This window comes from Vicia villosa, linkage group LG2 (genome assembly GCF_029867415.1).
Source record: "Vicia villosa cultivar HV-30 ecotype Madison, WI linkage group LG2, Vvil1.0, whole genome shotgun sequence".
NCBI classification, from domain to species: Eukaryota; Viridiplantae; Streptophyta; class Magnoliopsida; order Fabales; family Fabaceae; genus Vicia; species Vicia villosa.
The window spans coordinates 116,308,014-116,334,753 of NC_081181.1; the positions used below are offsets into that span (position 1 = coordinate 116,308,014).

Genomic DNA, 26,740 nt, shown 5'->3' on the forward strand with positions numbered 1-26,740 from the left:
GATATCATACTACTAAGCTATATCGATAGCACATGAATTCTCTGTTACCATAGAATATGATGTTTGAGAACTACACTATTTATACAACCAAAGCCGAGACTTGGCCCGACTAATTTGTTCAAAGGATGTAAGAGTTCACCAAATTAAGCAAGATTGAAAGAGAAATATATAAACAAAAGTCAAAGGGGTACCACCAATAGGTGTAGATTTGGCCTGCGACAAGTGTTTCGGTTTATTTTAGTAGTTATTTATCAATTTTTTTGTAAGTGACATTGTATTAATATGTTATGATATATAATATATACATTTTGAAGTTTTGCCTAAAAAACTGCATTTATTACATGTTTCTATCCTGTTCTGTTTCTGTTTTGTTATGCCAGCCAGGGAAGGTTCCGAAAATATATTTCCAGAGTAAAGGGTGGTTCTAAAGTTATATTTATGAAACGTGTCCTGGAACAAGATAGGGTTTATGAGGTCCATATTAGTCTCCTACTACCATAAATATAGATCACTTGTCATATTGTTTCATACCAAACACAAAAAATTAGAATAAACATCATTTGGCATGTTAGAAATGTTCACTTTATCGGCGATACACCATCAAGAGATTTTAAGATCACTGAATACACCCCTCTAGAAGATCTGCAATACACTGCAGGAGCTTCTACCATATGGTGACAATCGCAAAATTGTGAAGATCGAGCACCGCTCGCCATCCATTGACAAAAAAGGGAAGCTTGAGTTCAACAACCATGAGATGAAGACGGCTGGTGATTTAAGGGCTATGTGGAGAACCTTTTTTCATTTAGGATCAAAAGTTTCAATCGAGCTGGATGTGACTGTTTCGAGATCGGTCGATGATATTATCAAGATGTTGCAACATCCACCTGGATATTGAAGTGTAATGTTTGTTATATGTTAAAACCTTTTATGTATTGTTGATTTTATGATATCAATGATATTTTCATTTTGTTAAGTTGCTACTTTTCCATTCTATTTTTTTCTTCTACCTCGCAAGTTTTCGGAATTATACCTCCAAAGATGTTACGTATATACATTTCCGGAATAATTTATGTTTCAACAGAAGTTTAGTGCGTCGAGAGATACATCTCGGGAACCTGAGGACATCATAGTATTTTGGTGCGGTGCACTAGAAGGTTATGGGATGCAATAAGAAAATCTCTTAAAACATTTTGACCTTGTGTGATCAGTTTTGCCACAATGATGGAACTAGGGCTTGGATCCAAATAATCACTTTTGTTTAGTGCCACTGGAATACAATGTTGCTCCAGGCATCTAGTTTATTTTTTATCTTGTCTTTCTCTGCAAGGCATCATGCTTCCTCTCAAAACAATGTTGAAAGCTTTCTGCAACAAGGGCACTAGTTCAGAGTTGAGACTAGAGGTTTTGTCATGGACGAATTGCTCATTGTCAAGACAACCAAGGAAAAGATGAACCTTTTTATCTTTTTCTCGGTTTATCAATTCCTTGGAGGCTCCACAGGAACACTATGATAAATTGATGGTTGTAACTCATTCAACTAATCATAGATACCCTTGAATTTGGTATGAAATTCTGTAACGCTTAAGTCATCTTTTTTCTGCATTAAGCAGAGCATGGGCCACAGTTGATAAATTCTTGGAGCGTTAGTCTGGACAAACCATTCTTTCAAATTGAGTCACACATCTCGTGTTGTTGTTGTTGATGCTGCTTCCATGTAGAGTTGGATTTGTCAAGTTAATGATCCACGCCATGACCATCAAATCGGTTCTCTCCCAGTTAAAGCAAATGCTAATTGTGCTCCTGATTTCTTGAGTGCTCCATGAATGAAACCTAACTTTGCCTTTACTCGCAGCACCATTCTCATGGATACAAAGAGATTAACTTTTTGCAGATACAATAAAGAATCAAATTAACCAAATCTTAGGTAATTCAGCACAAGCCTTCTCAAACCACATGGGTTAAAAAGGTCTCTTGTTCTCTATCAAGAAACTCTACAATCTGATCAGTATACACCTCTTAAACATGGATACTTTAAAAATAATGAAATATATATATATATATATATATATATATATATATATATATATATATATATATATATATATATATATATATATATATATATATATATATATATATATATATATATATATATATATATATATATCCAACAATAAGGATAACTTAAGATAATGAAAATTCTATCAGAATACATTGATCAATTGTGCATGTAGTATATGTATATTCTGCATGCAAAGTACATGTATGTCTTGATTTCTTTGTATACTATACATAGACGGTACCTAATATTTTTATTTTTGATAATCTACTTATCAATTGAGATCATCAATATTATTCAAAATCATGCTTGAATTGCAGTCGAACTCGTACCAGCACCCTTTGCAGGATTTGAGTTGAGAATCACTCCTTCTGCACCACAGCGACTGGTCCTAATGTCACCAAGCTGCCCGGGGTTGTCCATTGTGATGCTGCTAGTGGTTACCATAGTCTCCGTTCCCATCTCAGCTATTGCTTTCATTCGGATACGCTCCGCTCTTGAGCCAATAACCTGCCCGAGGATAGAAGCTGCAATGGTCAATGCCATTGCTGCTTTAGGCATCAGTACTGACTTCCGAAGCATGGCTATAAAGGGAACAGCTGCATGCACAGCTACAAACCAAGACACTGAGAATTTTACGGTATGCTCCCTCCACATGCCCATGGGCACATTAAGAGCCATTCCTAACGCTGCAATAGCAAGCACTTTTGCAGGAAGAGGCTGAGGGCGCAAGTTTTTAACAAAGGTTGTACGGGCTAGGGCAGCCCTTGCAGCGACAACTGCTGCTGGACATTTAAATTTCATGGCAGTTGGTGGCTTCAAAGCTGTTGCAACAAGGGGCACAACACGGCTTACGGCTCTATAAGACTTGGCAATTGGACAGTTTCCCTTTGCAAACCATTCATCTCCAAGCGCTTCGTGCATTGATATATCTCCTTTCTGGAATTGAAAGTCCATAGAGAAAGGATTAAAACCAATACAAGTCATGTTTCAAAGGTTTAAAACAATTAATAGGTAGCACAAAACAAAAACATCAAGCATATCGAAATTCAATATTTAAAAGGTTAAAAAGAATTAATAGGAAGCAGAAAAGAAAATCATTAAGCATATTGAAACATTCCCTGTGAATCTGTGATCCACAACATTGACAGTACAATTATAGCTAGTGTGTAAATCAAAATGCAGATTACCAGAATGTATATGCTTTTAGGCCTATAAGAACATTACATGTTTCCTACTACGATTTAATTTCATGCAGAGATGTTAAATTTCATAATGGATTTCCCTTTTGCTAAGCACACTCCTAAGTATGTATTGATGTAAATAAAAATGGAAAAACCAGCATCAAGAAACTGAATTTTACCTGAGATGAATGTTCCGTTTTGTTTGGCGATTCAGAATTCTTCTGCTTCTTCCATTTCTCAGAAAAACCCCCAAAATTAAACGGGCCGCCTAATCCCAAGGGTGATAGACTAATGGTAGCAGCTTTTCCAGCCAAAGGGTTAAAAACAGGCACAGAATCAGCTTCCTTACTACCATTACGAAAGTCAGATCTCTCAGAGAGAGGAACGACACCGTCTTTCCCATGAAACAGCTTAAAAGCCATATCAAAACTAGGACCATCTTCAAAGATAGGACCCGTGGATCCACGCTCCTGAACAACAAGAATAAACACAATTATCATCTCAAATATTACCCTGAATTCAAACTACCAAAACAACATTAACTTACAGGAATGGAGACTTTCGTCGAAGAGAAAGTGAAGTTTGTAAGTTCATCGATATTTCGCAAAAACGGACACCTTTGGATGTCTCTCACATCAAAGGGGCAATCAGATCCATTTCCATTCATTCCCTTTAAAAAGAAGTCCATTTCCTCCTACTCTTAAAACAATTGCTTCTAGCAACAAGGCAAAAAATCTACAAATCACACAAAACCAATCAAATAACATTACAACTTTGCTTTATTTTTCAAGGAAACACTTTATATCAGTCCATAATACACCATGAAATATAATACAAAGATTGCTACATATTCACATCAGAAATTTTCATATAGTAACAAGGATTGGAAGCTTCTAGAGCTAGAAACGCAAATACAATACGAAGGATTGGATGGTTCTAGAGCTTGAAATTCAGATAACACAGACACATGAATTGTAATAGATAATTGTAATTCAATCAATAATAATAAAATAATAAGAGCAATTCAGTGGCTATGAATCAATCAATAATAGTCAATATTTGAAAGTACCGGAAAATTCAGAAACTGTAAAAGCATGAATGGATGAACAACAAAAACCTAACAAAAATGCATCTATTTCGTTCATTGAAAAGAAAAACGAATACAATTGAATTCAGAAGAAAAAAATTGAAAACCGAAAGCAGAGAGAGAGAGTACCGGAAGAAGAGAAGAGCTGCGATGCGAAGACGTGTGGTTGCCACATGCACGTGTGTCGGGAACGAACAGATTTAAAGAGGTGAATGAACCGCACGTGCCTCTATTCTTTCTCAATTATACAACAAGGGGTTCTTAATTTCACACAAAATTAAAGAAATAACTTTTTCTTTTCTTTTTATTTCTGGCACTTGTAAAAACAACAAATAACTTTTATGATTTTTAATATTATTTTTTTTCTTTTTTATAAAATGCTAAAAAAATGTAAATATTGTGGTGTTGTTAATGTTAAATAATTTATGACGAAGTAAATGTTGACAATCTCTTTATATACGGTGAAAAATAGGCATCATGAATTAAAATGAACAATTCAATTAAAAAAAATTAAACTCATTTTATATTGTGATAATAACAAAGTTTAATTTCAATCACACTTTAATATGTGACAAAAAAAAACAGTAGCAACCAAAATAAATGGATTTTCTCTTCATCAACAAAGATTTTAAGGCATACTTCATTACTTTATTCATTTTTTGACATGTAGTCAAGGTGTGAAATCAATTGGAAATAATGAATTTTTTGTGGAAAAAAATAAAAATGGTGAAAATGTGAGATACAAAGTTTGATTTGTTGCTCAATAATTTTTTGCAACGACCTAAGATTGATTTTTAATGAAACATATTCACATGTAGTAGGTGTAAGTAATTTTTCGATATTTAATTAGTCTTGTAGCATAGGAATGGATTAATTTGAACATTTTGTAACAACTTAATTGTATTGTTCACTTGATAGTGACATTTAAACGAAACTATGTAAAGTGTTTAATATACCAGAAACACATAATTTTGGATCTCAAAAAATATACTCCATCAAATTGAACAAGTCTCTATATGGGTTAAAACGATCAGAAGTCAGAACACGTGTAGTATAATCGTCTCAGTAAATATTTGTTAATGGAGGGACATACAAAGAACTCCATTTCTCCTTATATTTTTTATTAAAAAAATCTGGAAAAGAGTTTGCAATAATAGTTGTCTATGTGGATGACATAAATATTATTGTAACTCCTAAAAAGCTTTCAAAAGATATAAATTGCTTAAAGAAAGAGTTTGAGATGAAGGATCTAGGAAAGACAAAATTATGTCTAAGTTTACAAATTGGACATTTGGACAATGAAATATTTGTACATCAAGAAATTATATAACAAAAGGGTTAAAACGCTTCCATATGGACAAATCTCATTCATTGTCTACTCCAATAATTGTTAGATTATTGGATCCGGAGAAAGATCTCTTCAGACCTCGAGAAAATTGTGAAGAATTACTTGGTCTTAAAGTACCTTATCTTAGTGTGATTGGAGAACTGATGTAACTTGCTAATTTTACAAGTCCTGATATGTCTTCTTTTTTTGTCGATCTTTTAGTAGGATATAGTTCTTCACCTACACGAAGACATTTGACGAAATCAAACATATACTTTGTTATCGTAAAGGTACAATGGACATGGGTTTGTTTTATTCTAAAGTATTTAAATTCGAATTAACATATTATGCGGATGCATGTTACTTGTTAGATTTTCATAATGGTATATCACAAACAGGTTATTTGTTTACATGTGGCGGTACAACTATTTCTTGGAGATCTATGAAACAGACCATAGCAACAACTCCATCTAATCATGCAGAACTTTTAGTATTACATGAGGCAAATCAAGAATGTGTTTGGTTGAGATCCTTAATTAAATACGTATATAAGACTTGTAGTTTGACTTCTGAAGAATAAATTCAAAAACCATATATGAAGATAATACTGCATGTATTGTTCAATTGAAATATGGTTACATTAAAGGAGATCAAACAAAAAACACATTTCTTTGAAGTTCTTTTCACTCGTGATCATTAGAAGAGTATGATATAAGCATCCAAAAAATTTGTTCATGTGATAATCTTGCAAACCTTTTCACAAAGTCATTCTCTATTGAAACTTTTAACCAACTAGTACAAAATATTGGTCTTCATCGTTAAAGAAGTGATTGTTAGTACAAAATATTAGTCTTCATCGTTGAAGAAGTGATTGTTTAGCTGAGTTGGAGAAATGAATTTATTTTAAAAGGATATTATACCTTCTTTTTTTTACTAAATTTTTTTCCATTAGATTTTTTTAATAAGGTTTTTTAACTAGACATACTCTTGATTCTCCATTTATTACCTATGTTCGATAAATAATATTAATATTGTATTTGAAAGACACGCTTATAATAAGGATAACACAATACACTATCTTCTTTTCTCTTTTTTTTCTTTTCTATTATTTTGTGTTGTTTCATTACAGAATGTTTGTTATCGATTATATTTGAAAAATATGAAATATTAAATAAAATAATTTAAATTAAATTAATAAATAATATTAAAAAGAATTTAATCATGGATTGATATAATATATTTTATGTATATTTTGTTAAGTCAACTCAGTTGATAGCAGATGTATAAAAACATCAGATACAGAGGCGCGAATTCGAACTCGCAGCATTTTACTTATTTATTTTTAAAAGAAAATGTGAATTCCAACGACCACGATGTTGTTTAACCCAAAAAAATTATATTTATGCTTGATACTATTAAGTTATGTGAATATATGTGTTCTGCTTACTTAAATTGCTTTATGTTTGTTTACTGTTTACAGAAACTAAGAACCATACAAAAACTGAGAACCATATATCTTTCAGTTTGATTGTGATCTTTATTTGTAACATTAAAAAATGTTTGTAAAATCTAGTCAAAATATATTTATAAATTTTAAGTTAAGTATAATGATTTCCCTTTAGTTTATAAAAGTTTGTAAAAGATTTCTGAAATGTATTGAATTTTTCAGAGTTGATGCTATAGTTTAAAATATGGGATGTTGAGTCTACTTTTGAATTAACAAATTTTTTAAGGTTATCTTTTCGAGCGTTGTAATAATTCTCTAATAAAACCTTTTCATTTTTTTACTTTTAGTAAGATTAAGAATTATGGGTGTCACATTGGTGGCGCATACTGAACCTTCTCTACCTGCCTCGAGTGCAATTTAGCTCTACAAAACCATTTTACATCGCTGCAATTCAGCTTCCCAACATGAAACTAGAGCTCATTTAGAAGTTGAGATATAGTGGATATATACTTTGATCAATTGTATCGGCTAAAAGAAAAAGACACATGATCAGAAATTAAAAGGTGGCATTTTGCACCAAGTCGGCACAAGAAATGCATCATCAATACCACATAATTATGTCTTCTATAACTTACATGCTTAACAGTAAAGACAAATTTTAAGACATGACTTCAAAACACAAAAAGGACTGATTGCACATAAACTTGATTCAAAAAGCAGTGTTTTGCCAAGTTTTAAGACATGACTATAAAAGATGAAAAGGACTACTACACATAAACTCAATTCAAAAAGCAGCCTTTTGCCAAATTTCAATATCGTCCATACTGCTGATTTTGAGCAATGCCATATCTTCCTTGCACTGCATTGCTGTTTCCATGAGATGGAGGTGCTGCACTGATACCAGGGCAGTCTCTTGCCCAATGTCCTGCTTGATGACATTTAAAGCATTCACCAGGAGCACCGCCTGATCCAGCCGATGGGAACTGCATACGCTGATCCGGTTGTGCAGCAGTGACACTAGGACAGTCTTTTGCCCAATGTCCAGCTTGATTGCATTTAAAGCAATTACGAGAAGCACCGTCTGATCCAGTAGATACCCTGTTGGTGAAGGCCCCTCCAGCAGACTGGCCAGATTGATTTCTAAGGTTTAAGCATTGTGCAGAGCTATGACCAGAGACACCACAGTTACTACATGACATGTAAGAATTTGGAGCCCCTGATGAAGTAAAAGAGCTGCCAGGTTGGTTTCCATACTGACCCACTTGATTTGCTGTCCCATAATCTCTTCCAGTATTAGTGTAACTCTTTGTAGGAGTATATACTGGTGGTGCAGCTTGTCCGGTTTCAACGCTCCCCAGTCCAGTTTCAGACTTAAGTTTATCAATCATACCCAGAAGAGATCTGGCATCAGATGCAAAGTTTATCTTCTCTACTTTTACTAACGTTGACTTAACACGTTGTTCGTCATTGTACATCTCTTCTTTTACTTTTAGCTTGAAAATATATCTGGTTAAGACAACCTTGCGAATGATTTCTGCAAATTTTTCCTCATCTTGTTCTTCATATTTCAGATAATACAAATCTTTTGCAGATATACCCAAGATATCCTCACCGCCCTCCTGGAAAGCAGTAACCCATGTTTGGCCAGTGTGATCCTGTATCTGCATTTGCAGCAAGTACCTATAATCACAAGCATCAACAGACTTGTCACACTTGTCACAGCGCCATTTCCCATCTCCATTGTTGGTAACCTTTTTGTTACATTGCCTATCTCCTGTCATGATAGGACAAGCTGTGTAGCAAAAATTATCAACTTTAATGTATGCAACATTTGCACAGACAGTTATCCAATCAGGCTTCTCTGAAGTCCCTAACTTTTCATCCTTAATTTGAGATATAGTCTTACGCACATCACTTTTACCAAAAGATGAATCTCTGGAAATAGATTGACTTGGGACATTCCTACCTTCATTTTCAAACCATTCTCTCAGTGTAGTAGCCTCTGGAAAATCAGGATCTACAACTAATTGGCTAGTGGCTATGGTCCCAACAGATTTCCCATTGAATTCATTTACTCTGGCAGATTTTACAGCTAAAATTGGAAAGGCCCCAGAGTCACAAATATTTTGAAGCCTCTGTCCTTCAGTGTTGCAAAAGTTTCCCCATATAGTTAATTCAACACTTCGACCGGACATGTCTTTCAACTGGAGAGATCTCTTCTGTGTTTCAGTGCCATTTTTTCTCATGATTGAACCTGTGGGACTAATAGAAGTCACCACAGCAATCACATCCACAATGGCGTTGCTTTCAATACTCTCAATGTCACCAATGGAGCGGAAATTATATATTTGTTGTGGAATTGAGTTATCATCTTCAGGGCATGGCACTACATCAGATGTGGCGTCAAGGGTTATCTCTTGATCATTAGGAAGGTGATTGAAATTTCTCTGAGCTGCTTTTAAAGTTCCCCGAGAAACCAAATAGACTTTACCTACTTCAATTATGCTATAGAACTTATCAGCCACCGCATTAAAGCAAGTTGACCGTATTTCTCCACCGTCAGCATCCAAAAGATCAAAAGAAAATACTTTTCCCTCACCTCGGGCATTGTTATAAAGCCTAAGTTCTCCCTTAGCAGTTACTCTAGCTTTAATTGTCCACATATTCTGATATGGATTCAATGCAGATATTGGAATTATCCTTGGGGGAGCATCATTTCTTCCCATAGGACCTCTATTGGCATATGGAGTTGGCTGTCTGTACATAGGCTGAGGAGGGCGAACATAAGAATTTTGCAATGGTTGTTGAGGATTGCGGAAACTTGCATTCTGCTCACCATACGAACCATTAACTACTGTTGATCGATTCACACCAACTCCAGGCTCAGGTTTAGGATAAGAGGGAGGAGGGGCATAAGATCCACCATATCGTGCAGATTCAGAACCGTTAGAATAAACACCGCTAGCAGGAGAATTCACTTTCGAACGATCCATAGATGGCACAGCCATATTAGGTCTAACATTAACGCTGGCGGCATTTCCAGCAGTGTTTCCTACAGGCGGTTGTACATTTCCTGTTTGAATAACAGGAATTTGTGCAGGTGCTTCTTTTGGCGCTGGGACAGGTTTTCCAATCATTTCACATATGTCCATTAGAACATCAAGGTCAACAATGATAATAATCCTGTTTGTAAGTTGAAAACCAAATCATATTAACAGGTTAGACAATAGCTTCACCCTCACCCATTTCAAAACTCACTTGAAAAATACATATTTCAAATAATAAACTTCAATCTAAAACAAGTATAAAAAAACCCTAGAAAATTTTCACCTTTTTACATTATATATATTTATAGATTTATAGACAAGCATAATAGTATAAAAATAAAATAAAAACAAAAAAAATTAAGAGATTGAGGACAACAAAATAAACAAAAGGGGCATGCGAAAAAGATGAAACTTACTTGCGACGCTGAACATCGTTAGTAACGAACTGAAGAAGCTTAACAATGGAACCTTTCTGCAACCTTCCAGAATGAATGAGGTCATTTTTCTGGGTAGCGAGCATTCCTTGTTCATAAAACTCGCCATCAGATAGCACGGCTCGGTACCTCTCAGTGGTGTTATTCTGCGACGACTGAACAAGTTTCAGATCGATAACTTGAAGCACCGGTTGAAATTCCTCGGAGGTGAAACACATCTTCATTATCGCACCTGGTGTCAGACTCAGAGCCATTTTCGCTTTTTCAAAATCGCTTATTTTTTAATCCGAAGAGAGAATGAAAAAAAAACCCTAAATTCGATTGGAAACGAATGTTGATTTTGTGAGAGTGGGAGTGAAATTGAAACCCTAAAATGATTTTAAAGAAGGCGCCATAATTGGATCCGTTTCGAGAAGGGAGGGAAGTTTATTTTTTGAGAAATGGGTATTGGGATTTGGTTAAATACCAAATGTGTCCCTGTTGTGTGAAAGGCTTCTTGAGTAAGCTACACGAGTTTGGGGTGTGATTTGTAAAGTCTCGGTGCGATCGTGCGGTGTTACAATTTTTGGACTTAGTGGGATTGAAAAGTCTAAACATTTAATAGAAAAAACATTGCATTTGTTACGAATTAAATTAAATTAAATTAAACATAGGGTGATATAAATCAAAATTAACTGTAACTAAAACTAATTATTGTTAAGTCAACATTCAATTTAGTTTTTTTTTTTTACAATAACAAACTTAATTGATTTCATTCATCAAACAAGATTCAGTACAAGGAGGTACAAAATTAAAGATACTACGCCTAGACCAAGAATTGGCCGCCTTCGCTAACGTATGGGCAACCGAATTCGCTTGGCGTTTAATTAACTTTACCTCAAAGTTCGGACACAAAATCAACAAATTCTGAAAATTCTTAACAATAAAACTAAATTCGGATCTACCTACATGTGTATCATGAATAGACTGAACAACAACTTGCCAATCACTTTCAAAAATAACATGAGATAAACGGAGAGAGATGGCACTTTGGATTGATTCCTTCAGGGCGGTTGCTTCCGCTTCAATAACCGAGAGAAAACCCACATCCCATGACACACCTGCTGAAACAAATCTCCCCAGATGGTCCCTGAAACACCATCCTCTATTAGTAGTACCACATGCGTTGTTGAAACCTGCATCCACATTACATTTCACTTGATTAGGCATAGGCGGAGTCCACACTGTTGGAATATTATGAACCACGACAGAGTTATAATCATCTCTAGCAAGAAACCAATCGTACCAGCAGTGATACGCTTGTAAGCCCATCCTCAAAGCATCATCCCGAGTATCTTGCCAAACCACATTATTCCTACTTCTCCAAATAACCTCCAACAAGACAGCAAATCTACCCGCATCCCTACGATCCTCCCGTCTACAAACATCAAAAATAAGGGACTTAGCATCGTGGAAAGAATATAAACGAGGTTCTATTATAGCTGACAAACTTGCTGCCCGCCAACTTTGAGAAGTAGAAATGCAACCGAAAAACACATGCCACTCGTCTTCATCTTCTAAATCACACCAAGGGCATAAAGACGGACATTGAACATGATGTTGTTGAAGCTTAGACCGCGTAGGAAGGCAACCCCTACAAATCCTCCATAACAGATGTTTTGCTCGTGGTGGCGCGGAAATATTCCAAAGATGCTTCCAACTACCCTCAATGCCAAAAGACCGTGTACTACCTTGTAACTCTTTCAAGAGCCTATAGCCCAATTTCACACTATACTCCCCATTCTTCTCCTCTTGCCAGACCAACCTATCTTCCAACACATCCGCCACTAAAGGAACTCTAAGAATAACTTCAGCCCCTTCGTTATCAAAAATTTGCTTCACCTTACCGACATCCCAATGCTTACTATCAGGAAGCAATAGATCTTTTACATATAGATCATACAAATGTCGATCTTGCGGACCATTAATCCACCACCTTCCTTTCTCTCGGAGCCAAGGGTCCGACATGACCTTAATATTACTCCCACCTCCAATACTCAACCTACTTCTGTAGCAACCTGCCTAAAATTTAAACTTAGAGAGTCGCCACCTATTCTGAAGGGCGAATAGGAAACCCTACGCAGTATAGAGATCAGGGTAAGATACTATATTCAGGTCGAGGGAAGGTGTTAGGCACCCTCAACCCTTTCCTAAAGGTTAACATTGCAAAGATAAGGGTTTATGGCAAAAGATAAAGAAAGATGACAGACAGTAAATAGAGTTAAAGGCTAATTATTTGAACATGATTAGAGTTTGGAAGAGGGGGACTCGCCTTGTTGCCAAGTGCCTACGTACCTCCTTATGGAGGATCAGAGTCTACGTAGTTCGGGGAAGGGTTGTACGCCCTTAAGGTTTGAAATTTGATTTGAAGGTTTGAAGGCTTTGAATAGCCTGTCATAGATAAAAATCTGTATTTGGAGTTTGAGGTTTGAAAAAATGTTTTGAAGTTGTCTTAGATATTCTGGGCGTACAACCCTGATTTGGCACAATTAACCGCGATGTTCAATAGGTTTGATCACCATAGTCAAAAGATTAGGGGTTTTGTACCATTACCAACTCAAATCGATTGATTCGATTATCACTAATAATGAATTATTGTGTTTTATTATTTTTTGTGAATTTTATTTTGTATTGTTACCCCTTATAACCGATTAACACGATTACAAATAATAACAAATTGGAATTTAGAAAAAAAATAGGAAAGTTAATCATCACAACTAATAAAATAGTTGCAACCATTTAACTAAATAGAAATTATTTACATTTTAATTAAATAATTATTTAGGAAAATCGATTATCGCCCATCACGATTAATGGATTTAATCGAAACGAATCAATAAATTAGAAATTTAACATTTTATAACATATATTAACTTATTTATAAAAATAAATTATTATACAAATAAATGTTAAATGTGATTAACCAAAATATTTAAATTAATTAAAATAAATAAGTTAGTTAGAGATTTTGATTTAATATGGTTGGCTTGAGGGATCATAATATGGGGATTCAATCTGGGGTGTTAGATCTAGGTTAGTGGGAAATTGAGGGTCAGATCTTGGGGGTCGTATGATGAATCACGGAGGCGCAGATGCACAGGATCAGAGGTTGGAAACTTAGAAAAATAAATGTTAGAGGGAGGGCTTGAACCCATGACCCTCCTCTCATACGTGCGCTTGTTAACCACTCCAACCATGCTATTCAATTGTTTATGACGCACATTTATCATAACATATACAAAAACTGAAGTAAATGATGGGAAAAGCGCGCGCAGTTCAAACAAACAAATCAGGATGTGACAACACATCATCTTCTCCACAGACCCTGCCATTTTCTGAAACAATTAGCTACGAATCTGCTACAGATTCATTCGTAGCGATTCAACCTGAATAATAGCGATTAGCCCCTGCATAACAAAAAATATTTCGCACCGGTTCCAAAAGTTTCGTCCAGACTAGACGAATTCAAACATGCATTCAATTCAATCCAATTTTAATCCTAACGAAAAGCCCTAATTGAAAACCCTAAAAGCTTCATACGGCCTCTAATGGTGATTCACATGAAACGCGCCCAGAAACCAAATTAATTATGCACAAACGTTCATAGCATCAAAACAAAATCAAACATACAATCAAAACATCAAGATCACGTGTATATTATGCTAATCGATCAAGTTTGTGAAACCACATACCTCGGCAAACCGGAGGGGAATCTGGGGGTGCTGAAGCAGAGTGACAATCCCAACACCTTCAGAAACCTTTGAGGAACCCTTTGCAATCCTTAAAAGCTCTTGAGAATTTCCAATTCCTCAAATCCGAATCTTGGTTTTGAGTGAGATTTTTTGTTCTTGTGATGTGTCTCTGATCAGAATTGTGCGTCCCCTAATCCTATGCCCTCTATTCACTACTTATGGAAGAGTGAATTAGGTTAAGAATTATAGCCCAAGGCCTCTTGAAATCCCATCTTGCAAAGTTTGTAAAATTGACTTAAATCTTGAATGAAAACTTTCTATTTTGGCCAATTTTTGTATCAATCTTTTCCCAATCAATATACCACGAAAATATATTATATTTAACCATTAATGTTGATTGGAATTAACTTGTGTGAATATTTTAACATAATATTTGATTTTCTTCTTAATTAAATCATTAAAATGGAATAAAAAATCATATTAAATCAAATATAATGCTAATTTTCGTGGCAAATGATTTTAGGCATGCTAATAGCTTGTGGACCAAGTTTGTATCATAAAACCATAGGCCCATTTGCAAAATTTCTCAATTTGAACCTTCTTTTTTCATATTTTGCCTCCAAAAATCACCCAACTTTGATCAATCATATCTCACTCAATTTTCAAGCTATGAGGGAGTTCTAAGACTTTTTGGAAACCTCAAGAGGTCCTCTATAAGCCACTTTGGAATATATTTTTCATTTGGAGCTTTTATCTTGATCATATCCTCTTTGGAAAAAAACTGCTTTCGGAGGATGCTTGGAAATGACCTGTAATCTTTTGCACTGTATCTCTCAAATGAAGCATTTCTAGCCCTAGCTTGTGAGAGACAAAGTTGTAGAGAATCCAATTTCCTTCAAAATAGGCTTTGAGTGGGGAATTTTTGATGTTCCATGTGAAAGTTATGCCCAGTCAAAGTTGGGTTGACTTTCTCCTAAAGAAACCCTAATTTGAACCTTTTTGTATTTGTTCATCTCTGAGTTTCTATTAATGGAATCATGATCACTCTTGATCAAATGATGGTTATACTCCTCTATACTTGATGTTTAACCAATGATCATAGATTTGAATCATGCTTTGATTGTAGTTGACCTTCAGGTTTGAATCAGTTGACTGTGGATCTTGGGATTGTTCGAGCAAGGCTGTGGAATTGAATCTTGAACTTTGAATTATTGTGAATGGAATATGGAAGGCAAATTTTGGGGTATGACAACTTCCAAGCTTTAAAACATCCTTAGCCTTCCACAAACTACGCCAAACAAAACTCGGATTGTTACCAATCTTAGCATCAAGAAAAGAGGAGTGAGGAAAATACCGAGCTTTGAAGATTCTGGCCACAAGAGAGTTTGGTGACGCCAACATATTCCACCCTTGTTTAGTAACCATAGCCATGTTAAAAGCTTTAAAATCCCTAAAACCCATCCCTCCTTCACTTTTCGAACAAGTCATCCTCTCCCACGCCAACCATCTAATACCTTTGTTGTTACGACCATCCGCCCCCCCCCCCCCCACCAGAATGAATTAAGCATTTTTTCAATATCATTCACCACCCCATCCGGAATCAGATAGACACTCATAAGATAGCTCGGGATTGACTGAAGAACTGATTTTATCATAACCTCTTTTCCTGCTTTAGATAAATATCTACCACTCCAAGAGTTAATACGCTTCCAGATCCTATCTTTAATAAAACTGAACACCGCCTTCTTACTTCTGCCAATCATAGAAGGTAATCCCAAATACTTCCCTATTCCCAAAACACGTCTCACCCCCCCATCACATTAGCTAAATCCTCTTGAGCTGGCCCACTCAAGTTACGGCTAAAGAACACTTCAGATTTAGACAAATTAATCTCCTGACCCGTCGTCTCTGCATAAGTATTAAGGATTTCCATAAGATTTTGCACCTCCATAAGATTTTCCCTGCAAAATAAAAAACAATCGTCAGCAAAAAGCAAGTGGGCCACGCTGGGTGCCCCCCTGCATATACGAGCTCCATGGAGGTCTCCACGGGAAACTGCGCCTCTAATGAGAGCAGAAAGACCTTCAGAAACAAGGATAAACAGGTATGGCGACAGGGGATCTCCTTGCCTCAGGCGTCTTCATGGAATAATGGGTCAAACTCTATCTGAATTGACGAGAACAGAGTAATGTACCGATGTCACACACATCATAAGCCAATGGGTCCATCTTTCATCAAATCCCAATCGAAGGAGAATACCACGAAGAAAACCCCAATCCACTATGTCGTAAGCTTTGCTAATGTCAATCTTTAAGGCCAAGTGGGATGTATTACCCCTAGTCTTCCTTTTTAAAGCATGAATAATTTCAGTAGCCACCATTGCGTTATCAAGAATGGACCGACCTTCAACAAAAGCTGATTGCTCCTCCGAAACACACTTATCCAAGACAATCTTCAACCGATTAGCTAATAGTTTTGCCACCAGCTTATACACAACATTACACAGAGATATGGGGCGGAGATCTTTCATATCCTTCGGATTCGCACACTTGGGAATAAGGCAGATATTAGTTTCATTAAGCTCGGGTGGAAAAAAACCTCTATCCAGCCACAAAGATGCTGCCATGAAAATATCGTCCCCGCAAAGATCCCAAAAATGCTGGTAGAACGCCGGATTAAAACCGTCGGGCCCGGGAGATTTATCCGGATGCATCTGGATAAGGCCTGCATAAAGTTCTTCTTTAGTAATATGAGACAGTAACTTTGTGTTGTCATCCTGGGAAATGACCGGTTGAATACAGCTCAAGACCGGGTCATATGAACCATGCTTAGTTTCAAAAAGCTGCATAAAATAGGATTTAGCCACACCACATAACTCTTCCTGCCCTTTGACCGCTGCCCCCGTCTCATCCAACAGCATATCAATTCTTTTAAAATGCTTACGAACCGTGGCGGACCTGTGAAAAAATTTTGAGTTCGAATCTCCATGACGAAGCCAATGCATTTTGGCCCTTTGCTTCCAGAATATCTCCTCCCGAATCAGAATTTTATTATATTCCTTTTGCGCTTCGATAAACCGCCTAGCTGCATCCTCATCATGTGATAAACGAGCAGCTTCCATGGCTGCCATATGCACTGTGAGGTTTTGATGTTGCTGTCTAAATTTCCTCTTATTCCAAATAAAAAGTTCTGCAGCGCAGTTACTAATACGCTTCAAAACTCCGCCTTCGTTCTCAACGTTCCACCCTCTCCCAACAACCTCACTCAGCTCCTCTTCTTGTAGCCACGCGTTCTCAAACCTGAAGGAATAGTTTTTACGGCGATTCCGTTGGACCGGCTCACACTACAGCAAAATAGGGCTATGACCAGAATGTGAAGCCATCAAGTTATGAAGTTTGGCATCAGGGAATATGTCCAACCAATCCTGCGAGACAAGAGCACGATCTAACCGCTCCTCCATAACATGTTCCAAGCCCCGACTCTTAATCCAAGTAAACGGGTGACCTTGCAGCGGAATGTCCATGAGATTGCATTCAGTAACAACTTCACGAAAACCGGCGCACAACCAATTAGGATGCGGATGAAGACCAACTTTATCTTGTTGCGAAAGTAGGTCGTTGAAATCACCAATGATACACCAGGGAGCATTAGACAAATCACGGAGCCCCCGTAACATATTCCAAGCCTCTCTTCTCCGATGTCGCTCCGGGAAACCATAATAACAAGTGAGACGCTATTCTGCTCTCACTTCATCTTGGACTACTAAGTTGATAAAATTCCTAGAAAAATTCACAATATTGCATTTGACAGTATCCTTCCACAACACCGCTAGACCTCCGCTTCTTCTGACCAAATCAACGGATAAACAAGAATCAAACTTTAACGCAATACGGACATTCTCGAGTTTCTGTTTTTTCGACAGCGTTTCGGACAGAAACAAGACATCTGGCTGGTGTTTATTAGCGAGCTGACGCAAATTCGGAACTGCACGCGGGTTGCTTTAGCCCCGGCAATTCCAACTGAGGATCTTCATTTGTCCCGGCAATCCCGGCTGCCAGGACCTGCCGATAAAAAAGACTGAGTTACTTCAACACTTCCTTCATCACCACTTGTACCAATTTCCCTCCGTCGTTTGCGTTCTAGTTGCCCTTCCGCAAAATCCTCTCCAACACCTTCAGCCAAAGATTGTTCACTGTTATTGTTATTTTGGGCATAATTTGGGGTAAGAGAAAAGGTTATTTTATGGTTACCTTGGCTACTGTTACTGTTATTAGAACTGATATTTTTTGGTTTGAATTTGTGGGGTATGGGTGTTAAAAGGCCATGTTTATGAGTTTGGCTATTACTTTTATTTTTGGGGTTTGCGCTGGGAGAAAATTATCGGGTCTTGCATGGGGGTATTACTATTTTGCATGTTTGGAGAAATTGGGCTTAAAATTGGTTGGGAATAGTAAAAGGTAGGGTTGACAACTTGTTTCAATAGTGGGGTCGTGTGGGCCATCAAAGGTGACGCGACAGAATTGGTCTTGGTGAGAGGGGGGACAACAGCATTTAATACCAATGATTTCCTTGTTTCTCTGTCTCCGAATATTCCCCCAGTAATCATGGTATTGTTTGACTGGCCGGGGTCCACCAAATTAATGCTATTATAATTTAATCTTTAAACTATTATAATTAATTATTACTATTATCGAAAAAAATTAATTACTAAATCTTTATATTAAGATTCAAACTTCCACTTAATATTTTTCTCAAACTTGTCCCACACCTTAGTCAACAATTTTTATAAAGGAAAACCATTTGGCTTGTTAATAATATTTTTCAAAAGATTTTGCTTTTTGTCATACTTATTTACAAGAATATGGTATCATAAATCATTAGGATTAGTCAATAAATTTAAAATATCTAATATACATCTATAAAAATTAAAGTACCTGAAAAAATCAGATTTAACTCCACTAATCCATATTCAATTTAAACTAATTTAAAGAGCACCATAGTCTTTTTTCTACACTACTTTTACCATATTGCTTTGACATTTAATGTAGTTGAATTGTCATGACCATAATTTTTTTCACATTATTTATTTATTTTATTGATTAATTTGTTTTATAAGGACTCATCATAATTGCATTGAACACAGCATATTCCAGTGCATTGGGTTCCAACTATGAACTTTTGTATTCCAAGGATAATTATTGTTAGGAAATTTCTTCACCCACCTCCTAACCTTCTTGCCCACCCCTGGTGAATTTACCACAATACCCCTTGTTTCGGAAGTTCATTTCCGAAACTGTACTTTTTTTCTTAAAAAAGGTGTTTTCGGAAATGTATCTCCAAAAACGTGTTTTTTTGAATATAAAATATTGATTTCGGAGATGCATCTCCGAAATAAAGTTACTTTTTCAGAAAATGTGGTGTTTCGGAAGTTCATCTCCGAACGCACCCCCTTGGGGGAATTCGGAAATGAACTTCCGAAAATATGTCTGGACAGAAGAAAATGAAAAACAATAATAATTCGCTTTATTTAATCGGGAGAAGATTACAACGATAATATTACATATAATTAAAGTTACATGTTGTTGATCACAGGTAGGTGGGGATGAGTCCACATTTTGATAACGTCGTCCGCCGATCTTTGAAGTTTCGCGTCCAACTCGATCGGGCCTTTCGAAGAAAATCGGTCGAACGTTGTCCACAAAACCGCCAAATCTTCTTCGTTCTTGATCTCAAAAGGTGTGAACTTAATGCCTCCCTCGTCGTTAAGCGATGGCGAGCGGTACTCGAGCTTGACAACCTTTCGATTCTCGGGATAGTGCAAAAGCGTGTTGAGCGACGGTATCAACTCCGCAAATGGCGTGTCGCACGAGAAGCGAAATTGGAACGGCATCGGGTAGCCGGTTTCAAAGTAGACGAATGCTAGGTGGGGGTAGGTTTGTGTCATTTGTGTTTTGTGGTGTGAAGAGGATGAAGAAGAGTGTGTATTTATAGACTTATTGGAGCATTGATGGCCTAACAAACCTTATCCTGCCTCAGGGGACATTTCGGAAATGAACTTCCGAAAATAGGAGGCAGACTAGCATATTTCGGAAGTTCATTTCCGAATTATGCAGAAACAGACATAAATTTTACATTTTGTTGATTGCTTAGTGTGTTGTCTAAATTAAACATATGGAATTGACATTAACCATAAATTAGACAAGCAAGTCATAAAACATAATTATATTATAAATGTATTGAATCGGTCCGATTTTACATGATAAACAACAATACATACAAAAAACGATCCGGAACAAACTAAAATTCACCGAACCAATCGGTGGATCCTAAGTCCAAAATAGGCTCATTCTTCGACCGCTCTCTATTTTGCTCGCGCTCTTGGCTCATCATTTCTTCAAACTCCGCCATTCATGAAATAAGTGATGTTTACCTGAAATTGTAGCTTTCTATGCTCCCTTTAACGTGATCAACGGTTTGAAACTTGATTTTAGGACGAAAAAAGGATGGAGATTGATTGGGTTTTGGAGAGGGTTTGGAAAAGTGTTGGAGAAAAATGATGAAATAGTGAAGGAGGGAAATTTGTATATGCAGAAATCTTTTCGGAAATGAACTTCCGAAAATATTCATGGTTTTGGCATTTTCGGAGATTCATTTCCGAAGTCAAAAAAAATTCAAAAAAAAATAACTTCGGAAGTTCATTTCCGAAGCAGGGGTAGTTTTGGTTTTTCGCTGGGGGTGACCCCCATAGGGAGGTGGCTAAAGAAATTTTCTTATTGTTATTCTACAATAAATTTATATCCACATAAAACCATCTTCCATCACCGATTCAATGTTCAGGTTCATTCACCAATAGGTAGGAATACCAATAGTCACTATTTTTTCTTCACATCATTAAAACTTACAACCTCCATTTAATTCTTCCAATTTTCCATAAACCCTAATCATCTACAAAAACACAATGGCTATTTATAGTGCATCTTCCATCATCTACATAATCGTGGTCAAATCTGGATGTTGGTAAGTGTAAAACAAACTTAGGGTTTTTCTCTCTCATTTTTTAGATTTGTTGTCACCGATTCCGTTTTTTGAACAAACACAAAATCACTGAATCTGCAAAATTGAGTTCATATTTTTGTATCTTTCATTTTCCAGATTTTTACTTGCCGATTCCGTCTTTTGAACAAACGCAAAATCACTGAATCTGCAAAATTAAGTTCATCTTTTTGTATCTCTCATTTTCCAGATTTTTACTTACCGATTCCATTTTTTGAACAAACAACAAATCACTAAATTTGCAAAATTGAGTTCATCTTTTTCTCTCTCTCATTTTTCAGATATCTACTCGCCGATTCTATTTTTTGAACAAACATCAAAGCATTGTATCTGCAAAATTGAGTTCTAAGCGTTTTGTTTTTTTTGTTTTTAGTAGTGTGAAGAAATCGATATATGGCTCGCCATATTAAAGTTATCAAAGATATCAACGATTCGAAGGATTTATGGAAGATAGTCGTTAGGTGTAAATATCTATGGAGTGTTACCAGTGCTTCTAACAAAGAACACTTGAAGATGATTTTGGTTGATTCGAAGGTATCCTTTGAGTTCATTAACATAATACATTTCTGTAAAATGTTTATTGTTATCTAATTAGATTTTTTCCCTTTTTGTAGCTTGATATGATTCAAGTGATTGTGCCTCCTTTTTTAGTTCAGAAATTTAAGATGCAATTGATCGTTGATTCTATGAATGCCAATGATATTTCTATGATTGCTTGAAAATTTATGGATTAAATAACAGATTATTTTGTTTTATGTGTACTGGTGTTGATGTTGGTTCATGTTTTGCCGGTACATGGTGTATGGTATGGTATCAGTATGTAGTGTTTAGTATGCACGATGATGGATGAAGCAAGAAGTATTGGTCATGCAGTTGTGGTACATATTTACAAAGGTTTGTGAATATATGTAGTTGGTCCAATTGTTAGAGCCGTAGTTGGAGAACTTGCTTATAACTTTCTTAGATCTGTATACATCTGAAATTATGGTTACATAAAAGTTACGATAGTTTTGGGTTTTTTTCTATATATATTTACATGTATTAGACAGTTTGAGAGTGTTGTTTATAGTAATAGAAGTTACATCAATTTTGGTTTTTCTATTTGCACCTATAAGAATTTACTGATCTGGAACTGAACTGGGAAATTCTCATTTCTATCTACCGTCGAAGAGTCAGGTTTGAGCTTAACATGCTTACAAATATTTCTGACTTCATTAAACAAATGTCTAACATATATTTTCATGGTATATTTTTTGTTTGTATAGAGGTCTCTTAATTTGTGTAATTGTCGGTGTTTATTTCTGTCAGTGATTGTTTTGGAGTCCTGTTATGAATCGTTTGATGCAGAAATTTGCAGTTTTGGTCACTCATTCAAGTGCGGCAAGAGCAACCATTTGTTCTTGCATCACAATAGTTTGGACATGCTGATGTATACAAATATCACTCGAAGTATGCCATGTTTCTTCCCAAATAAAGTTGGTGTTAGAAGCTGGAGATTTATTTGCCGGGAAAACTCAGCGTTTGGTGTTAGAGGCTGAAGATTTTGTAGTTTATATTGTGTGTGCTTAATGAGTTCAGTAGCTGAAATATAGTTGGGATCTCAATATGACTATATTTTTGGTTATTTGTTCAGTCCATGATGCCTCTAATGCTTATGTGGATGGTATTTGTTTAACTAAAATGATGTTTATGTATTCCTATTTAAATGAATGGTTAAATACGTTTTTAGTCCCTATAAATATGGGACCCTGCAATTTTAGTCCCTCTAAAATTTTTCTTCAATAAATGATCCTTGCAAACTTGTCAATCCTCAATATTGCTCCCTCCCGTTAGTTTCCCCTAACAAAGGCTGACGTGGCATGCTACGTGGAAGACTGTTTGACAAAAATCTGATTCACTCACATGTCGTGTACCAAGGGGTAATACGCCGATAGTATTCAACTGTCGCGCAACTCAACTGACTCAACACTTGGCCGGATGGACCGACCTGCTCTGATACCACTATTGTAACACCCTTCTAATACCCCGCATAAATTATAAAGCAATCAGAGTTTAACATGAATAAAAGGGCGTCACAATTTATTTAAAATAAAATTCTACATTCATGGTCATTCTCTACTGAGAAACAACATTTGATTGGAATAGAATTCATGTTTATCACAGCGGAAATTAAACAAACTTTGGATAATTCTTAAAACCACATAAAATAATATTCGTAAGGTCACATGCCTTAGTTTCAAAATAAATAATTATCCAAACAATCAAAATGAATTAATAGAGCATAATCAACTCTCAATCAGGCGTTCCCTAGTGTTACAAGTCTCAGAGCATGACACCGACACCTATTTATTAAAACTAAAGACATGACTTTACAAGCCATCCTCACCGATCGCTTAAGCCGCTACTTCAATCTGAAATCATCAAAGTAAGGGTGAGACTACATCATAAATTAAATAGCATTATAAATCGTCAGATATAGAATTCATAAGCAATTATCCACCCTACTTAGCATATTCAAATTTATCAATTCATACCAATCACAATCATTAATCAACATACAATATTATAACATTGGAACACTTCCATTCATGTTATAATGATTCATACACCTAATGCAATGCAACTATATGCATGTGGTACCAAACATGGGATAACCCATCTCACCGATCCACCGTCGTCAAGGATACGGCGACACCCACTCACTAATTTCACACAATGGGAATTAGCTACCACTGATCCACCATCGTCAAGGATCAGCCACATAATGATTATGAAATGCATGCATCAACCATAACATGTTCATCATCAACATTAATCAACCAGATGTCATAATCATCAACCAACACAACAATCAATAGCCACACACAGTTATGCTATTTCTCAACCATAACAAACACATATTTTACATCAACAATATATGTATATCAATCACCAGTTACAACCACGACATCATAATAGATAAAACATTCATCAAAACACATGATAACCATATTTACCACGAACAACATCCATTTGCATAACAAGCAGAAGCAATCACATTATAACAACACACGTCATTGCACATATTCAATTATGCAAACAACAAATTATTGCACCTCATCAACTATGCAAAACAAGAATAAACTACATTTGGAGAAAGCGATACTTTTCAAAATAAAATCAAGTTGTTGTTGTTTTCTTTATTTCATATGGTAAAGCATTCAATTTAAGGAACAACGTCCAAAACGGCGTCTAAAACGGACTTACGGTTTGAAAGTTAGGAGCTTTTAAAGTTAATGTGAAATTTAAGAAAATCTGTGGAACCCGGTTCCTCCCCATCTGGGAACCGGTTCCTGCTGAACAAAATCACCTCGTTTCAGGTTTTTACTATGGGAACCCGGTTCCTCCCACCTAGGAACCGGTTCCTGACGCTGCTGAAGCAGAAAAGCTCCAATTTTATGACTTTTCTTCATTCCTACTTTCACCATCAACACCAAATACGAACCCACACATTATATTGACCAATTTTCATCAGTTTTCATGATTCTAACACAACAACAATGCAATATAACTATCATCCATCAATTATAACAAACCAATTGCATCATATCCATCAAATTGGGCATGTCAGTGTCAGAATTTCATAAACCTTAACATCCTAAATAGAGGTTTAACTCTTAATCTATTCTACCATCATCAAAACTATAATACTATTTGTCGCCCTCAGTTTTTTATATCTCGTGAGAGATACGAACTGACTCTTATTTTATTTTTGAGTTTTGAAAATCAGAGAGTCGCCACCGACTTTTATTTTATCCAATTAAGGAAAGGTTTATAAAAGAAACAGAAAAAGACCTTTAAGAGATTTTGGATTCGGGGGTAGGTTATACAAAGGGAAGGTATTAGCACCCCTTTGTATCCATGGTTATCCATGGGCTCTTAATTGCTTAGCTCACTTGTTTGAATCATTTATCTTGCCTTGAAATGCTTGTATGTGGTTTTAAAATACCTTTGTAAATTGGCTTTGTAATGATCCTTGTGCGGATGTATACAAAGTGTTTTATCTTTCGAAAAGATGTTTTGAAAAAAGATCTTTAATTTCGTAATGATCCTTATTTGGATATATACAAAATGTTGTCTTTTTTGAAAGTTTTGTTTTGAAAAACAATGAATATGTGAGACATTTGTTGTTTTGATTTGAGCAAGCAATTAAGAGATCTACCCTAAATTTATAAGGTCCTTTCCCATTTCTTTTAGAAAATTCTCTTTTGACCGGATGTAAACAAAAGTTTGGATTTGTATTTGAAACAGTAGAATGGATTTTGAAGAGAGTAACAAAGGGATTACCCTGAGAGGTGCAAGTGTGATTGTGTTTTGATTCAGATATTTTTATCTTTGAAGTTAGTGATCTAACGCTTCAGTTTTTATCTTTGACATACACGCAGTTTTATATGTACAGAATTTAAAGTGCGGGAGTGTAAAATGCGGAAAGTAAATCTACGCTATTACATCGATTGTGCGGGAAATGTAAACTACGCTATTTACATGATTTTGACAACCTATACACTTTATCTAGGAATTTAAATTGCAATAAGATAAAGGAAGTATTTTTGGAATTTTTAGATGGTTGATTTTAATTAGGATTATTGCATAATTAATTTAATTAAATAAGAAAAAGGTAGAAATAAAATTTAAACCTAAAAATCAAGTCTAAAATATGTTCATATTGCTTGTTAATTAATTTTAAAACAAAAACTAATTTTTTTGGATTTTTTGAAGTTGTTTTGGAAATTTATTAAGCTAATTAACATATAATTATATAAACAATTATACACATAAGTTAAACTTAATGAGAAAAATATTCTAATTATGTACAAAATTAGTTTATAATATATAAACTAAATTTAATAAAAAGAACATTTTTTTTTGATTTTTTTGATAGGTTGAAATAATTAAAAAAGAAAATATATAAATATATACTAATTAATTAAACAAAATATTTTAATTATTAAGAAAAGTAAAATATTATTGTGTCAAAAATTAATAGATTATTTTATAAACCTAAAAATATTTTTATTATATCTTTTGGTTTTTAAAACTATTTTAAATTAATTTTGTAAAGAAAACTAAATAAAATAAAAAAAAATAATAATGTGATCATGTGTGGTGGATGAGAGAGTCCATGGTATGGACTGGCGAAGCGTATGCGTTGGATGGAGTGATCAGATTGATCTGATGGACACGGACGCATGGCACATGGCTTGTTCCTACGCTGCAAAACACAGAATCAGAAAATTTAAAAAAATAAAAACGCGCGCGCTCTGGCCAGTAGGAATGCGCCACGTCTTGTCAATTTCAAATTTTCTTCAAAATGACAAGTTGTTACAAG

The 26,740-nt window shown here is 35.6% G+C and overlaps 2 protein-coding genes across 3 annotated transcripts; both read right to left on the reverse strand.

Annotated features, from left to right (window-relative positions):
* Nucleotides 1-2,193: 2,193 nt before the first annotated feature.
* LOC131646664 (uncharacterized) lies at nucleotides 2,194-4,600 on the reverse strand. Of its 2 annotated transcripts, none has more exons than XM_058916648.1 (4): nucleotides 4,463-4,600; nucleotides 3,794-3,981; nucleotides 3,426-3,716; nucleotides 2,194-3,001 (listed from the first exon to the last, which is right to left on the reverse strand). In XM_058916648.1, the coding sequence occupies exons 2-4, from the start codon at nucleotides 3,932-3,934 to the stop codon at nucleotides 2,366-2,368; spliced, it is 1,068 nt and encodes a 355-aa protein (XP_058772631.1). In that variant the 5' UTR covers nucleotides 3,935-3,981; nucleotides 4,463-4,600; the 3' UTR covers nucleotides 2,194-2,365. The 2 variants fall into 2 exon arrangements, with proteins under 2 accessions (XP_058772631.1, XP_058772630.1); XM_058916647.1 differs by lacking the exon at nucleotides 4,463-4,600 and adding an exon at nucleotides 4,316-4,430.
* A 3,059-nt stretch (nucleotides 4,601-7,659) lies between these two features.
* Nucleotides 7,660-11,086, reverse strand: LOC131651845 (replication protein A 70 kDa DNA-binding subunit A-like). The gene is made up of 2 exons (XM_058921559.1): nucleotides 10,571-11,086; nucleotides 7,660-10,290 (listed from the first exon to the last, which is right to left on the reverse strand). The coding sequence occupies exons 1-2, from the start codon at nucleotides 10,840-10,842 to the stop codon at nucleotides 7,917-7,919; spliced, it is 2,646 nt and encodes an 881-aa protein (XP_058777542.1). The 5' UTR covers nucleotides 10,843-11,086; the 3' UTR covers nucleotides 7,660-7,916.
* Nucleotides 11,087-26,740: the final 15,654 nt, after the last annotated feature.

Coding starts and splice junctions, on each gene's coding strand:
- LOC131646664 (XM_058916648.1), bottom strand. CDS start 3,934: ATGGACTTCTTTTTAAAGGGAATGAATGGAAATGGATCTGATTGCCCC. Junction 3,717..3,793: donor CGACGAAAGTCTCCATTCCT/GTAAGTTAATGT, acceptor CTTGTTGTTCAG/GAGCGTGGATCCACGGGTCC. Junction 3,002..3,425: donor AAACGGAACATTCATCTCAG/GTAAAATTCAGT, acceptor TTTCAATTCCAG/AAAGGAGATATATCAATGCA.
- LOC131651845 (XM_058921559.1), bottom strand. CDS start 10,842: ATGGCTCTGAGTCTGACACCAGGTGCGATAATGAAGATGTGTTTCACC. Junction 10,291..10,570: donor AACGATGTTCAGCGTCGCAA/GTAAGTTTCATC, acceptor ACTTACAAACAG/GATTATTATCATTGTTGACC.